This window comes from Bombus huntii, chromosome 7, assembly GCF_024542735.1.
Source record: "Bombus huntii isolate Logan2020A chromosome 7, iyBomHunt1.1, whole genome shotgun sequence".
NCBI lineage: Eukaryota > Metazoa > Arthropoda > Insecta > Hymenoptera > Apidae > Bombus > Bombus huntii.
The window spans coordinates 9,291,754-9,310,274 of record NC_066244.1 but is presented as its reverse complement, the minus strand read 5'-3'; the positions used below and the strand labels follow the sequence as shown (position 1 = coordinate 9,310,274).

The following is an 18,521-nucleotide window of genomic DNA, read 5'->3' as shown; positions in this document are numbered from 1 at the left end:
AGAAGCGAAATGAACCATTCCATATGTATACATAACTATACATGTATATTATACACACTTCCTTTTCTTGCCAAAACTCATATCATCTTCCTATTGAAACATGTTAATACGCAATTTAATTCTCATTCGGGAATTTACCAATATCTACGTAACTGAATCAAGAAACAATCCCAGTATCTTCAAGTTCAATATTACGCAAACAAACAAGAATCATTTTTAATAACTTTGTTAACCTTAAACATCCTATTTGACATTTACAAACAAATATTGCATTTGCATTTGGGTATAGCATGAGCCATATATATTGTGTTGACATTAACAGCATCAAATGCAAATTATCTTCGTCCTTTGTCCCTCTCGACAAACCGAGCTAGACGAGGGAATTTCGTTCTTTCATAAAATTCCACAGGGCTTGTCCCCACTACTTCCCCTACTACTTCCCCACTACTTCCCCCACTACTTCCAACGCCAAACGTTTATCAGGCCGTTTATTCCACCACGCTACCAGTGTACTCATTGGGTCGTGAATCACGTGGTGTTGTGCCGTCATTTCGAGTTCGGGCTCGCAACGAGCAACAGCGCGCGCGGTGAATCAACAGTTCTTGTCGAACCGTTTTGATACTTGTTACGTTTATGAATCTCAATCTGGTTCAACGCTATTATAATTCTTCCGTTGCTGTTTCGTGATGTTTCATTAACCACGATCGAATCGAACGGACTTTGCGATCAAATAATCGTGACTGTGAAAGTATACGCAATATGTTCACGTGATAAAACGGATCTTCTGCTTCACACGACAGAAAACAAAACAAACAGTGGCAACGTTGAATCTGGTAAGAGAACCTTTGCTTTGGAATAGTAATAAGTTTGTTATTCCGATGTTGTGTTCGTTTGATAGTGTTCACGTTGAACAAGTATCGTGTTGTATTATAGATATCGATCTGCCTATATCGATTCTGCTACCAGCGACTAAATTCTCTTGTTGTACATACAGTAGTCTCGGTTTAACTGTGCCAATAGGACAAGAATATAATTATTCTCAAATGAAATAAAAGCATACGAATAATTACAAGTAAGTTTCTTGTTGATAGAAGTAGTTTTCTAAAGTTATTTATAATCTCTATGATATGGACATCATCATATGGATATCTCTATGGAAAACATCGATGTACAGCATTGAAAAATGGACTTCTTTTTTAATTCATAACGTGACCTGCGCTGAGATGTTTATATTTCCTATGATGTGTCTTCCAAGAAACAGTTAACGTTTTTTTTAAATACTAACTTTTTCCTTTTACCGTTGATTTATCGATCAAGATTCCTGTGAATTTTCTTGGGCATTACTATTTTTAACGTGAAAGTTAATGTAAAGAAATATCAGCTTGATTCTATGTGACTCTAAATTTATTTCTTTATCAATGTATGATAAACAAATAATTTTTTCTACACACGAACTGTCAAAGTGATCTCAATCAAAAATCACGTATTATAAGATATTCACCATAAGACAAGATATTTATTAGACAAACGATTTTATTATATAAACTATGCATAATTTTGCAAAATATATAAACTAGGCAATCTCAATTATGAATAGTTATAAATACTTTAATCTGTAGGATAATAATATTGAATCTTTTAGATTTAACAAAATTTATATTTACAACTCTTAATTTGAACTCTTTTGATAAGAATATAGAAGGAAACGACCGTTATATGTGTATAAATGTATCATTTTATTCGTTCATTCTAATTTTTCTCAAATACTGCTTTATGATGTAGTCAAGTATATTTGAAATATTTGAAAATAAATTTTCGAATAAACAATTTTAAAATGAAATTTTAAAGTAATGTTTATTCTTAATGGAAAAAGGTATATATTGCAATTCCTTAATTAAAACAAATTAAAATTATATTAAAATTATAGATGTAATTATTCAGAGATATTATTTTACAGTACCACAAAAGTATTTTAGGTTTTATGTCATATTCTATTAATATTTCTATGATATTTTCAAATATATCGAAAAATTATAGTGCATTTAACATTCACATAATAATTTCTTCTCTCATGACTGTAAATCCTCATTGCTTTTCCTCTATTCCATTATGCTCTTTTAACGAGAACTGATCAACCATAACCTCTTCAAAGAATTAATCTTCCACATCAAATGAGGTATAATCACGATCATGATTTATAAAGTAATATGGTTAGAATTTCGAAAAAATCCTGTATATTATTATTGGATTGTGTTTCAAAAATGGTTAGAAATTAAAAAATTCGTAGATATAATAGAAAAAATTGATATAAAACGAATCGCAGAGAAGCTGAGATATCGGATATTGCTGTAATATGGTATTGAAAACCGGTATTCGTATTTCTTGAAAAGAATTACTTGTTTGACTACGTAATTTATATTTCCCAGGATTTGCTTACTATATTTAATATAACATTGCTTCAAGTATTCAATTTTTTTACATTTATATCACAAGAAATTGTATTTTACTGCGTAAGGTCTAATATATTCTATGAAGGGAGTGTATTTATACATACATACATATGTATACATGATACCAATGTAATATTAGAAAGCTGATTATATGGAATATGAAGTATTTAGTTTAGATTTTCCTTCGTTATTTGTATAAAATAGTATAATTACGCTATATTGTTGTATTTATTAGAATTTTTCAACTATAATTTTCTATATTTATGTTGTATCACTATGAATAATCAGTATTCAATTAAAGTTTAATTATTCTATAAAATGGAGTATAGTATGATACAAATATAGCTAAAGAGGGGATTACATACAATCAGTACCAAATATATGATGATTACATATCACTTTTATAAGATATTTCTTGATGTATTTAAGTAATATATAGAATAATATAATTGTAATATATATTAACATGGAAAATCATATATTTATAAAAAAGTACTAACTTATATAATTGTATAGAATAATAGAGAAAGAAAAAATAGAAGGAAAAGTCTGATCAATTAAATTAATGAGGAGGTTTCAATTAGTCCCAATTACCAGAGAATAGAAGATGAGATGTTTCAGAGAAATGAAACTTACAAGAAACAAAAGAAGCAAAAGTGGAGAAAGAAGGAAGAAATGAGAAATTACTGTTTATATTATTCACATAGGTATCTCGATATAATATGAATGAATTCGTTATTTAATTTCTATAAGAAATAGAAAAATGATATATTTTAAAAATGAAGTGAACTATAGACGTATAACAAATTGCATGTAGTTACAATGAAGAAAGTTCATGAATTCTTGCTTATTACACCTCTAGACAGAATTAAATCTAATTATGTAAATTAAACGATGATAATTTTTCACGCGTTTAAGAGGAGACATTCAGTTCTAGAAACAAATGAATATTTGCCTTGAAGTGAAGATACTGACAATAAAAATCATTACGTGAAATCGATTTGCTTTTCATACCTAGAAAACAAGTCTATTTAGTTAGACATCTAAATATTGATGTATCAAAATATACATATTATATAAAGTTTACTCGACATGCTATTAAAATCTACTGCAATAGATAATTTTCTCGCTGAACTACGATTATCGGTAAAATGCTATTAAATTGTTACGTTCAAAGAAATCATGATACGAAGTCAATTTTTTATTTTGCTTCTTTCCTGCTTCGTCCAGTAATTTATACCTTTTTCGCATTGATGAACTAGTTTAGAGAACGATATTATATTTCGTATCACAAGGAAATTAATCTTATTGCCTCTATTGCATACACGTCCGATATTGAAAAACAGGGATTAATACAACTGTGATAGCACATGTCTTAAAACCTACCAATCAGGCTTTGATAGATTAAAAGCAGACAATTCGTCATTTTCCTTCAACTTAACAAAATGATATCGAGGCACAGAAGAACGATATCCAACGCGCGGATATTTATGTACTTACAGATTTTTAAAAATGCACAGAATGCAGATAATATAGGTATAGAAACATAAAATATCTAAAATATACCGAATATTCGTTATAGGTTTGGAGAATAGAAGTTTTATACAAAATCTGCATCAGAATTGCTTTGAACTTCTGAAGCTTATATTTTATAAAAGGATCGTATAAAAAACCGTGTTTTTTTTACAAGTTTAATGTGTAAAAATATTAATAAATACTATAGCCTTATTTTTTGTTTCTCAAGTGAAAGCAGAAAAGGCGTTGGGCTGACTGAAAAGCAAACTGCATAAATTAATGAAAATTTATTTTAAAAAATTTATTTTAACTTTTTTATCTGTCTAATAATCATATCTATCTAGTAATCTTTACTACATATATGTTTGGCAACATCTTGGTCGTTCTCTCTCAGATAAAATCCTTTTTCTTTTATTTCGTACGCATGTACGTGAGCAAACATCAACGAGTTTCACGAAGCAAAGCAGAGTTTTAGAAGCAAAGAGAATGCCAAACGTCCTTGGTTTGGCTAAATCGACATTGTCTGTCTACCTGTGCACGTAACAGCCATGCAACTAATAGACGATTGCGATTCACATTGCGATTATCTAACTGTACGTTATCGCGGAGTTAATAATTTGAAGATTCGCGAAATAATTGTAAAAACTTTGTATTTGTCTGCGACAGAAATTGTTTGGAAAAAAAAAAAATAAGAGAGAAAAAAAATAACAAACGGTGACTATTCTTGTGGAAGTGTAGTTTGTATTCATAGCTCCTGCTGTTGCGAACTGAAGAATAGCTTCATGGAAATACATATTTACTGTGGAATCACGAATGAGATACTAGTTTTACAAGCTGCAATGTGTGACCGAACGTGTTAAAGTTAACAGAGTAACGTTTATCTTTAGAAGGATTCGTAACGATTAAAGTTATTTTAGTAGATTTGGTAGTTTAATCTCGGTAAGTTGGAGAAAAGAAAGAATTGTTGTTAAAAATTGTATAAAACTTGATATTGAGTATATTTTTTAAATTATATATCGTAACCGCGTATTTTCCATTTTATAAAACCAAAGGTAGAAAACAATTTAAAGAATTCTATACTTCAGAATACATGCAAGAAATATACACTCAGAATGTTGCCGTGTAAAATTACCGTGTAATTTTGTTTCTGCTATCATTCAAGATTGGATCATTCTAATATTTTATTTCTCTAAAGGATGTAGGCGCATCTAACATTTGTCTCTGCAGGTTAACAAGATTAAAAAAAATTAATTTATCAGCCTATCAAGTGTCTGTATTTTAAAAGCCCAATGAGGCTACACGGAGTATGGATGCGGTAAACAGGCTCTTACATTTGCATTTGTATTGAATACAAAACATACATATTTTTTCATATGGATACAACACAGGTAAACGTTTTCCCATTTTTTCGTATAATACTATAGATATTTTTATGCAGATAATTCCACTAATTGTAATTAATTTAATCGAAATAGTAAATAAATATATATTTCTTGATTAGAAAAAAACATTTGAAGAATACGCCTGATGTTATAAAATTTAACTAAAACCCAAATGGAAACTTTGTCACCTAACACTATAAGGTATAACCATATCAGATAATAGCAAGTTCGTAAACAGTCTAAACTAAATTCATTAATCTTCATATTTAAAGAAAAAGGGAAAAAAGAAAGATAAACTTTCTTTTAGTTTGCAACAATGTCTCACCGTTGTTACCAATTTGTTCTCGGTTCAAAGCATGCAACTGCTTTATCTAATCTCTAATTATTATATAACATATCAAAAATCAGATTACAAATCGTTCGAGAGGTCATGGTTAGGTACCTGTTATTTTGTTTTTTATACTAATCTCTCTTTCTTTTATGTCTGTTACGTTAGTTATCTAATTTCAACATGATTCTTAAGAAACAAGAATATCAGTCTTAATCTCAAATAGGTGTGTTTTTGCAAATCTCCACGGTTATTTTCGTCTGTGTTGAATCTAACAGAATATGTACATACTATCGCGTATTGTCTCCACGTACATATATTTATCAGGATATAATACTAAAACTCGGAAAAGTGGGTCATTAAGGGAGTCTAAACGCGTAAGCATATTCCGTTAAGTTCGAAACCGCTGCCAAGCTTTATCTAACATTTTTAAATGTACTGACCTAGTCTTACATTCCTTTAATATTCCAATTGCTGCTCAAGAGCATCGTACTAATTGTTATACATGTATAATTCCCTTTAGTTGGTAGATTTAGTGGAAGATTATTGATTTTTTAATATCACGCATAAGCATATTGACGCCTTGACGTGTCAAAATTTCCTTGTAATTTTGTTAAATAACACACAATTTTTTGTTACTTTTTTTTTACTGATGTTTATTGCATAACATCTTTTACGATTTTGCTGAATATAATTTTCTGTTGATTTTTTGATTAACTAACATAAAACAATTTTCGTGGCTAATAAATAAAATATAACGATCGCATAGTGGTATGTAATATTCAATAGCTACTCGAGTATATAATTTTGTAAAATATAAATAACAAAAAATGTGAAATAATAATACAACGAGGTAGCAATGTATCAAATGTATGCAAAATTATGGTAATAGATGTATCTCTCAGTAGATGAAAATTATCACAAAGATTGTCAAATTAATTAATGTTGTAGAAGGAAAGAATAGCAAGTAATTATTTCAAAATGTTATGGGTCAGTAGATTTCCAACAATCTTTCCTTTCATAGTACAGTCAGCACGTAACAAACAAATCCAAAAAGAAACTGCATACTAATGCGTAGCTGAATGATTCGAATTGACCTTTGCTGGTCTTTTCCTTGGAAGCAGGTATCATTATTTACTACACGTATTTTTAGTCTCGTTTCTTATAGAATGATGTCAGAATAGCACGTTCAAATCTTTGTCGAAATGATTCTTAGAGATTTTGTTTACCCTGTACTTCCGGGTATTCTATTTTATCATATCTTCAAGGGAAACTGAAATTCTAAGTAAAATAAAATATATCTCTTGTGTATTTAGTAGCTGAATTATTATGTTACATTTAAGACAATAAACTATGTTTGGTCCATTGCTTGTACTTCATGCATATTTTATTTTAAGTTACACCGTCCAATTACATTAATCTAACTAATTAAAATAATTACTTTAAATTAAAGTAACTGTAATACCTAACGAATAGCGTTTGCTAAGGTGTTAATCATAGTTTTATACCGTTTGAACCAACTATAAGCAATAAAACTGAAGAAAAATATTTACTCACACGATTATTCAAGTTCGACTGTACTTTTGTAAAAATTGAAATTCCTTCAAAAAATCACAAGATTACGAAAAATATATCTATATTTTATTGTCTTTCCAAGAACAGCTGTATTAAAAGATTTATATTAATCAACAAGTAGCTAGATACGTATCATAACTTACTATATTTATGTATTGACCTGATTGTATCACTTACATAACAATTACATATCTTAATCTATCACATAGGTGGAAAGACAAGATATAATTATATTCACGAGTGTGGCTTAGTAGATATAACACATTGACGCACAATATGATAACAAGGAGAAAGATGGATAAAACGTATTCTAACGCAACTGAATTTTAAAATGTGAAATCTACTTAAATAAACTGAAATAAATTAATCTAAACAAATTTCCTCATACGACGTTTAAATATATTTATTCTTTAAAAGATATTTGAAAAACTAAATATATTTATCAATTATTGCAACGTTATATTACTGTTCCTAAAGTCTATATTTTGTAACAATCTTAATGAGAAAAATTTGAAAATGAGAGTCATACTTTCACTAACATCGCCTTTATCTCGTTTTTATTAAAAAAAAATTATTTCTAAATATTTGAAATAACAGTGTTGTACATACCTAGGTATGAATTTTCTTTAAAGTATTTCTTCAAACTATTGCAACTTCCTTTTAAAATATTTTACAACTTAGCAAGTTCAACGATAATTTGATTAAATTTAATTCGTACGCGATTAACTTGCGAATCGCAAAATTTTCTTTGTTCCCAAATCTGATTGCTATCTTGTCAATCGTGAATGAAAATCACTTTCTCCGTCATTACTCCTTCTCGTCGATACTCTTGAGCGCGGTTGAAATTGTAGGAAAAATATGAAGCGTCAGTATCAATAAATAAATTGCTTGGCACGAAAGGAAAAAAATTTACACAGGAAGCGTTAAATCACTGATTCTTTTATCTGTCGTTATCATTGCTTTCAGGAAGTAGAAATTTTATGATTAAAGAAATGTTGGGACAGATATGCTTGATATTGAATTCACTGTACGTACTTTCGATCATACTGTGTACACAAGTTTGCAATAAATATATTCTGAAGATATGAAAAATATATGAAATATCCAAATATACACAGTACTCGTTCTAATATTTATCAGCTACTCTTAATGTTTACGCTTTTAATTGCATTCACAAAAATTTACATTCGCGGTCTACTTATCACGTTCGACCTTCGTAGAAGCTCGTTCACATGCATACCCGTATGCATTACGCGTTTTGCAATGAGTCGTGAAACGAGGCGTGTCTCGAACAAACGCGTGTAACTACTACTCGGGTCATTAGCCCGGATGTACGTTGCGTAGAATACAGTTGTGAAGGATCTGATACGTGGCAGGCATGATGTTTCGACATTCCTTTCGCCGAGAGAACTTGGTGACACTTTTCTCTCGATCCGATTGATCTTGGGGAGAACCAAGTAACGCGTATAATCACGCCTAATCGACGATCAGTTACGATTGTACAGGTTCATTGTGAAATGCGTTCTTGATACTTGATTAAACGACAAAGACTTCCTGTTTAGTCTGAGTCATTCACGTTCGCGTATATAGTCGGATATGAGAAAAGTAGAAGATAAGTATATTTAACGAGTTGTGGATTTAACATAATCCTTTTGCGACACCAAATCCCATACGAAGGTTTGAAAATCAACATCTCCAAATTATCAAATCCCCGATCACCAAATCTAGAATAGTTTAACTACGCTCTGCGATGCGAAGTGTCTCTTCCGAAGGAACAAGAAAGCGTGAAGATTTTCGTAGGTAATTTTACAGTGCACACTTTCCTACACAAGAAACTATGTTTGTGTCGGGACATTAGCATTCAGAAGGTTTTCGTTTTAATGACTATAACAATGCTTTTCATTTGTTAATGTCCATCGTTCTCAATTTACTTCCGAAAGGTCATTAGCGACGAGTAACAACCAGCTCGGTCGAGAACCATCCGGAAGAATTTCTGCGACCCTTGTTTAATTGATTCCGGATTCTCAGGTTCGTCCAGATATCGCTCACCCGCTTCATCGTTTTGGACGTATGCAAGTACATTATATCAACAACTATTGTTCTTTTTCTTCTGTTCGGTAAAAACCGATCAGCAGACACACTTCTGGGACTTCGCGCGTACTTGTCCCTTGCTAGACGTAGACGATCGAGTTTAGGAATCTCTAGGAGTCTTGTGCTGGTCTTTCAACGGCGAACGTCTCTAAACAGTCGTGTAATAGTATCGTTCAATCGTTTGAAACGATCTGTGACCACCTTATCCAAGCTTTTCATTCGTCAGAATCTATCAGCACTCGGAGAGATCAGTTCTCGTCCGAGCTTTTCAACCATCATCATCTTCAAGGATTCGTGGAGTGAATCCTTTAGTCTTAATTATACTTTAGTCTTAGTCAATGGAAGAGAACATTTGTCAATCTCAGTCGTGCTTCGCGTTTCGAATCGGAGTCAACTCTCAGCAGTCGAAGAATGAAGCGTCCTTTGCGCACTTGTAACTATCAGTTCGTATCGTCTCAGCGTTCGAAAGGGATCATTGAGTCATCCATTCTGTCTCTGAGACAACAGACGTTCTGAAATCTTCTCATCGTTCGAAGAACACCCATTAGCGTCGTTGACAGTTAGCACTCGAATATTCACTACCCTTTCTCGTGGATAAGTTAGTCGAAGTTAATTCGGGGGCAACAAGCGCAATGCAATTGACATCGGGCTTGCGCGCACAACGGGAGCCACAGCTTTATCATTGCATAAGGAAATAACCGCGTTAATCTGATTCGTCGTACCGCTGCTTCCGATCTCTCTTTTCACCAAACAAAAATAATCCTCGAAGAACACGATTTTCAACGGAGCTTGACGCGATTTTGACGGGGAAAAAAACCTTTTCTGTTCGCAGCATAAGCCGATCGAATACCACGGGACTCAACAGAATGATCGAATTCTCCCTACGATATTCGATCATCCTCTGGATGGTCATCGTTGCAACGTGTTATGCATTTAAGGGACAATGTCCACAGCAATACGCCTGCACCTGTCTTTCGTCGCCAAACGGAGACTATGAGATACACTGCCCAACAGACGAGAATTCGGCCTTCATCATAGACGTTCAGCAACATGTTTTTATTAAGGTAAGCACGAGTGACTCATTCATGCTTTTTAAAGAGAGCCGTACGCGGGAACTCATCGAGAAAGAACGTAACCGTACATCGTACGCAGTATCGTACAAAGCACGTGATTTCGTGAGTTCCATGTAAAACGTATTCTTGAAATTATTTTATGTATTTTTGTGTTATTTTTAAATGTATCTTTAAAGCGTTGAAATGATCGAAGCGATAGAGATGTTTCTTTTGTTCTGCATCTCTGTACGCATATCCGTGTCAGTACCTTGTTAATTTTCTTATTGTTCCCTCTTTTATGATTCAAGGTCATACACATGATGAGTCACATTTCGCTTTTTTGTTTTTTAATAACAAGAGGAGTAGTTTTTAAATTTTATACGCGTACAATAGAACCTTTATACGAAACACAGTAATGCTCAGCTTGATATTTCAAGTATAATTGATAATTTAGCAATTATTTTACTTTTAAATGTGTCGTATGTGGAACTTGGAATACTTCTCTTCAACTACCAAGTGTTCACAAAAATGGAAATCATATGTTCCATGTGTAATCTTCAATTGCCTGATTAAACAATTGCGCGTTATTAAGTTCCATTTGATAAGAGATAATTGAAGAGATGATTGAAATTACTTTATAGCGTCTGCATTTTGATATCAACAATTCTAAATTGTTTTCTTTTTCTCCTTTTTTTTCCTTTTGATATAAGACGTGTGATGTTCTATCAATTAATTACTCAATTCTATTCGTCATTTTCTTAAGACTTATGCCAAATACAGGTACGATAAACTCTTCTCACCTGTTTTGTACGATAGTTTAACCATTTATAATAATTTCACAAAAATAAATCTGTTCATAGAGTAGTTTTATTAAATGAATATTAATACAGTTAAGAAACTGCGATAATTAAGCTTTTCACGCCGTGGTACGGTTAAAATAAATCGAACGTTTCTGCTATGAAACTTGACAAAGCTATCGTTCATAACACTGTTAATATCACGAAATTGTGAAAAATATATTCATAATATATTCAAGTAAATTTCGAAGTAAAAACGTTTAAACGTAAAACTAGAAGATCGATATCCTCTTACAGTTACATGCTTCACGAAACTTTCACTTTCTATTACACAACAATTTACGTAGAAAGACTATCGCAATCATTAACGGGCCACAGAAAATTCCTGTAACCACAATGTGTAACCCAATTCGATGCATTAACAACAAAATAAATTTTCCAATACGGCAGCCCTTGCAACGATAAGTAGCGTTTCATAATATACAGACTCGTATCTACGCCTGGGAAATGACTTCAATTCACAGAAATGAAACTTTCTATTGCATATCTATATGTAATATTAATATTGAATAGTTTTATCTCATTTTGTAACTGGCACTCAAAAAAAAAAAAAAAAAAAATGTATACATAAATTTATATTGTGTGTATATATATTAGTTTTATGAAATATAATATTCCATTTTTATTGACGGAATGAGCTCTCAAATTTTGTATATCACACGATGAAATAATAAGAAAAATGAGGCATAGTATAAAATGTTCCGCTAAATAAGAACCTACGTTATAAATTTATTGAAAGTATGATCCAAAGCGTAGAATTATAATAAAATAAATCTTTATTTGCAAAATGGATAAACAATACAAGATCGCACTCATTAGCGCTACTTAGATTCCTTTCGAAGACTAACAGATAGAAGAACACGCTGTATAATCGTACATGTCCATTCCTATTATCTATGAAAGATCGTCATTAATAGAATATCTATAACAGAATCTTACTAAAAACATTTCTTACTTTTTCAGACTCAGTGCCGTAATTCACCGCAATGGACCGACTTCCACGTAAACGGTTTAACATCCACGGACGACATAGAATCTATATACTTCAGGATGTGCACGTTACCGACGAACCTGAGTCTAGGAGAAATCGCGAGGAGATTCGGCGTACGAAGCGTAAAGACTCTGGTGTTCGAGTCATTTGAACAACTAGGCCCGGCGATCAACAGAACACACCTACAAGAATTACCAGATCTACAACACTTAACTTTATCCAGCAACGGTTTAACCAACCTTAGCAGCGATCTTTTTGCTGATATACCTCAACTGGTCTGGCTCGATTTACGCGAGAACCGCGTACATTTGTCACCTGGGATCTTCAAATATACACCGAATTTAGAGGTGCTCGAATTGGGTATGAATATGATGGGCAACATCGAACCAAGTATATTAAATCCATTAGGGAAACTGCGATTTTTGAATTTATGGCAGAACAAGTTTACGGAGATCAAGCCAGGTACATTTGACAAGCTCGAGACTCTGAATTCCTTGGACCTGAACGGAAACGAATTAACTACCCTGCCAAAAGATATTTTCGCGAAATTGAAGAATCTGGAGGCGTTAAATTTGTTTTCCAACAATTTTTCATCGTTGCCAGAAGGTCTACTAGAGCATAATGTCAGATTGAGAGAGGTGAATTTGTATGCTAATAAAAGAAACATGACTACATTGCCGAATAGATTGTTCGCGAATTTGAAGGAGCTCGTTACAGTGGAATTAAGAAGCAATGGTTTGAAGAAAGTGCCAGCTGATCTATTTCGAGGTTCCTTTTCATTGAACAACATTAGCTTGCAGAGAAACTTTATTGAATCACTCCCTAAAGACCTGTTTAACGGATTGGAACATCTATCGAAATTGTTACTTAATTACAACGAATTGACGTCATTGCCTGATGAAATTTTCTTGCATTTAAAACATTTGGTTACATTGGATTTGTCTAAGAATCATCTTACTTCGATATCTAGGTAAGGCGATACTATAGTGGAATTAAAATAATAAGATAATAATTTATTATCAGAGAATGGTAATAAGTAAAAAGTTCACAAAATTACAAATTTTACTTTTATTTGGATTCATGAGGAATAATTGGAATTCATATCAGGTATTGGGAACAAAGATAGAATAACTTACATCTTTTCTGAATAAGAGCTTATAGCATTAATTTGTTTTCATAAATATAAAAATAGAGGAATTTATTTTTTCCAAATTAAATGGAAATGATATAAAGAAATATATCATTTGTGCTCGTATCTATTTTAAGCAACAAACTACTTAATAAGCTAAATATTGAGACTGTATCCATTTTTCAGTTCGTTTTCTCTACTACCTATGATTCCTTCAAATAATGGGTTTGAATAAGTGGATGTAATTTAATCAGGTACTATCTAAAATGTCGCTTCAATAAACGAGATTCAGATAAATGGAGTTTTACTCTAATTCTAATTTGCTATTGAGTATACAATCAAGTAATTAACATGATGATTTTACGATGCTGGAAAAAATAATAAAACATAAAGTTAGATAGTAACGACTTTTACAAAATAATCACATAAGAGATTAATACATTATAGCTTTAATCTACCAAAAAAATTCATGCAATTTTTATTATGTTTTGCATATACTACAAATATAGTATTCTAAATATTCTATCTAAATGTGATAAAAATGTTTACCAACTTTATTGAAGAACGACAGTTTGGAGTTACCTAAAATTTTCCTTTATTTGAAATGTTTCAGATCTATCTTTAAAAGTTTAAAATCACTGGAATACCTGAATATGTCAGAAAATAAATTGAAAGTGATAGAAGACACGAGTTTCTATTCCTTGACTAAGCTACGGATAGCGCAATTCTCTCATAATTACCTTAAATTTAATGCCTCGATTAATACCTATCCAGATGATTTTGGGAATAAATCAGTTTTTCATACTTGTACTGCTTTACAAGAGTTACATTTGGCCAGGAATAATATTTCGGAAATATATAGTGATTGGACCATAGGCAGTTTAAAGCTGCGAATTTTGGATCTCCGATACAACCAGATAACGCAAATATCGGTAAGATAATATGCCAGAAATATTATTTATTATTATAACAAATAAGCAAATCTTTTAATTGTTTTTATTTCTATATTGAAGAACTTTTAAAACTATGAATATGTTCTGCTATTTGTAATTACATCATAAATATTTTATTGGAATTAAATCATTTAAAATTTCTTTTTCCAGGCCGAAAATCTACAATTTCTATCGAATGATATTAAAGTGAATCTTACACACAATCGAATAAAATATATCTACTTATCTACAGCTGAAAGATTGGCGAAATTTCAAACGAATCCTCGTAACGTAATAATATACGTTGAAAATAATCCTATTGTCTGCGACTGCGATTTATACGACTTTCTTCGTTACATGGACGGAAGAATGCACCCCTACGTACAAAACTTTTTCCATATAATACCGGGACACCTGAAATGTCAAAGTCCAGACTGGCTTGCAGATATAGAAATAGTAAATTTGAAATCAAAGAAATTAAAGTGTCAAGTATCAGATCCTTGTCCTGACGAGTGCAAGTGTTGGTTAAAACGCGACAGTAAAGCATTTCTAATTGATTGTTCGCACCAAAACTTGACACATGTGCCACATTTGACAAACATCACGACTTTGCCATCTGAAGTATTTCAGAAACTCGAGTTAAATCTCACAGGCAATAAACTGACCAGAATGTCGCCAGTAGCTAAAATCGGTTCGAGCAATATGCAAATATCCAAATTGCTGTTGTCGAACAATAATATCGATGACATATCTGTAGATGAGTTGCCATTGAACATTGAGGTATGTGAATTATAAATCTTCTTTATCTTTAAGATTGTTATCAATTACAGATTTCATCTTTAATATACTACCATTTATCAGTGATTAACATTATCGGTGCAATATCGCCAGTCCTTTATAAAATCGATAATATTTCCAAACAATCTTAGTACCAATAGGATTAATTTTGAATTTTTTAGGTTTTGGAGCTACACAACAATAATATTAGCAGATTGAACTCAGATGTTTTGCAATTCATGAACAATACCTCCTTAATGACAGTGACATTAGACGGAAATCCATGGATATGTGACTGCGACACAAGAGATTTTCTCAATTTCATTCAAACGAAAGTTATAGAAATCCCCAATTCCTTGAAGATTACCTGCAGAGACATGAACGTGCCGATGTTGAAGATGACAGCGACAGATCTTTGTTCCACGAACATTATAATAATAATCGTGATCAGCGTGGTCACAGCTATCACTGGTCTAATAATCGGTGTGCTAGCAGCGCTATATTACCGATATCAACGAGAAATCAAAGTTTGGCTATACGCACATCAACTTTGCTTGTGGTTAGTAACCGAGGACGAACTAGACAAAGATAAGCTGTACGATGCATTCATAAGTTATTCACATAAAGACGAAGACTTCATCGTGAACGAGCTAGTGCCACAACTAGAGAGTGGTCCAAGGCCGTTCAAACTGTGTCTGCACTTTCGTGATTGGTTAGCTGGAGAGTGGATACCGACACAAATCGCGCGATCCGTTCAGGATTCTAGGCGGACAGTAGTAGTTTTATCACCTAACTTTTTGGAGAGTGTTTGGGGACGAATGGAGTTTAGAGCAGCTCATAGTCAAGCTCTCAGCGAAGGTAGAGCGCGAGTTATTTTAATTTTGTACGGCGAAATTGGTCCTACAGACGATTTGGATCCAGAACTTAAGGCGTATTTGAGTATGAACACATATGTGAAATGGGGTGACCCTTGGTTTTGGGATAAATTGCGATATGCGTTACCACATGCGCTACCACATAAGCTATCACGTGAGGTATCAAATCCTTCACAATTAGCAAAGTATCGTGTATGTAGAAGATTCTTTGCAAATCCGTGCATACAAATTAACGGCGAGAAGAAAGACCTTATTTATCCGAATGGTGTTCCTGAAACACCCCCTGCAGCGAGCACTCCACCGGCAGATTCTCTTAAAGCATTTATATGCGATGAGAAAAACAGTAAAGAACATTTTGAAAATCTGTCCCCAACAAATAACGCCAAGCTCATTCTTTTGCCTGAGGACTTAATAAAGCATAATCTCCTTAATAAGGTACAATGTACCACAGTGTAATGAGATCATCGTATACGTCCAAGAATATACGAAACATTTTCAAGGCAGAACTATTCTTTAAACAAAAACCTCAAATTACTCATTTTGTGTCTGTGTTTGTGAAACCACTTACAAGAATTACCAAATTTATAACATTTAACTTTATCTGTTAACGATTTGACCAACTTAAGCAACGATGCTTATCTACCTCAACTAGTCTAACTCGATTTGGCTTATTCACTAAGAGTTTGGGAAAAAGTCACGTTTCCACAATTGTACTGTTTTACAAGAATTACATTTGACCAAAAACAATATTTCGAGAATATGTAGTGATTGGACCATAGCCAGTTTACAGCTACAAATTTTGGATCTCCAATTTCTATCAGATAACGCAAATATTGGTGAGATAATATATTAAAAATATTATTCATTATATATTATGACATATTAACATATTTGTTAGTTACTTTTATTTCTTTATTAAGGAACTTATAAGACTGTGAAAATGTGTTTTGCAATTTTTTATAAACTACTTCATAGATATTTTATTGCAATTAAAAATAACAATAAAATAATAAATAAAATATTGTTTTTCAGGCCAAAGATCTGCCATTCCTATCCAATGACATTAACGTGAATCTTACATATATAATAATAGAATAAAACACATCTAATCTTCAGCCGAGAGATTAGCGCAATTTAATCGTAACGTAATAATATACATTGAAAACAATCCTATTGTTTACAATTGTGATTTATACGACTTTCTTCGTTACATGGATGGAAGAATACATCCCTACGTACCAAATTAACTTGCAATCGTAGAAATAGCAAAGTTGAGGTTAAAAAAGTTAAGATGCAAGATATTGTATCCTTGTTCTGACAAGTGCGCACGTGTTGGTTGAAACGCGACAATAAAGCATTTCTAAATGGTCATTCACGCAAACATTTGACACATATTCCACGAAATAATCTCACCCCATAAACTCGAATTAAATCTCACAGGCAAAAAACTGATCAGAATACTACTAAATAATATATAAATATCCATATGTAGTGCAATGCTGAAAATTCTTTATCATCTTTACTCTATTATCTCTGTTATAAGTTTATGAATTTGTTTTATAAAACTTTAAATATCACCAGAAGTAAACGTCGAGGACAAATTACATGTAATGACTGAAGAAACTTAGTTTTAAATTGCTGAGATTACTGTAAATAAGTATTTTTTGTAATTTTAAATGACTTCTAATTTATAATAAGTTTCTGCTACTATAGTGAAGTAGATTATTATTATAAAAATAGGATAAATATTGAGCTAAATATTTTTTAGAATTATTTTTGTACCATAAAATTTATTTCTGCTTAGTGTAAACTTTATGTATGTATACCATGAATTTCTGTCTATCACTATAAGATAAAGTTCCATAATAATTTTATTTAGTAATTGTAAATAATCGATCAATATTTAGCATATAACATTCATGAGATATAATTCAGTATACATACATAAAATAGAAATTAATAGCAATATAATTGTCACAATCTATCTTACCATTCATTTTAATTTTCAATATAAGCCTAGGGTCACATACGAATTTATATTGCACATAAGTAGATATGGTACATTACTATATATTGATTATTTTATTGCTCAATTTTATGAGTAATTTTATTATTTGATGAGCTCGATAATTTTTTTACAATCATTATTAAAAATCGAAAGTAAACTGTCCATCTTTCAATAAAAGACAGCCATAAAGACACTAATTAGAAATTTCGATTAAAAAAATAAAGAATCTCACTATAAATTGATAATTTCGCTATTAATAATTTTTTATTGTATTATACTTCGATATGTTAACCCTTAACGGTCGATAGTTTATTTTACAATACTCACCTCTAAAACTACAGAATATTGGCTAAACTATAGCATAAATAAATAAATACAAATGGAAACGAAATTCTTTATGTTTCTGTAGTAGAACTGTGCTATGAGTGTGATAAGTATGAGGCTTCTTACAGCCGGGCGCTTCGACCATTAAGGGCGCAAATAATTTTATTATACAGTTATTATTTAAAAAGTACCTGAGAAATAAATATTCATATAATCTTTCATAAATATTGTAAAA

At 31.8% G+C, this 18,521-nt stretch overlaps 2 protein-coding genes across 4 annotated transcripts in view; one reads left to right on the top strand and one right to left on the bottom strand.

The window, feature by feature from the left end:
* The window catches only part of LOC126867742 (cation-independent mannose-6-phosphate receptor), a 38,334-nt gene that overhangs the window by 15,836 nt on the left and 3,977 nt on the right, over positions 1-18,521 (bottom strand). The gene's annotated exons all lie outside the window — the stretch shown is intronic.
* LOC126867738 (protein toll-like) lies at positions 339-18,511 on the top strand. Of its 2 annotated transcripts, XR_007690401.1 has the most exons (7): positions 339-833; positions 10,174-10,405; positions 12,214-13,211; positions 13,984-14,302; positions 14,474-15,082; positions 15,262-16,790; positions 16,987-18,511. XR_007690401.1 is itself a non-coding variant. In XM_050622582.1 (6 exons), the coding sequence occupies exons 2-6, from the start codon at positions 10,208-10,210 to the stop codon at positions 16,408-16,410; spliced, it is 3,273 nt and encodes a 1,090-aa protein (XP_050478539.1). In that variant the 5' UTR covers positions 339-833; positions 10,174-10,207; the 3' UTR covers positions 16,411-16,791. The 2 variants fall into 2 exon arrangements, 1 of the variants encoding a protein (XP_050478539.1); XM_050622582.1 differs by lacking the exon at positions 16,987-18,511 and having other exon boundaries at positions 15,262-16,791.

Coding starts and splice junctions, on each gene's coding strand:
- LOC126867738 (XM_050622582.1), top strand. CDS start 10,208: ATGATCGAATTCTCCCTACGATATTCGATCATCCTCTGGATGGTCATC. Junction 13,212..13,983: donor CATCTTACTTCGATATCTAG/GTAAGGCGATAC, acceptor GAAATGTTTCAG/ATCTATCTTTAAAAGTTTAA. Junction 15,083..15,261: donor AGTTGCCATTGAACATTGAG/GTATGTGAATTA, acceptor TGAATTTTTTAG/GTTTTGGAGCTACACAACAA.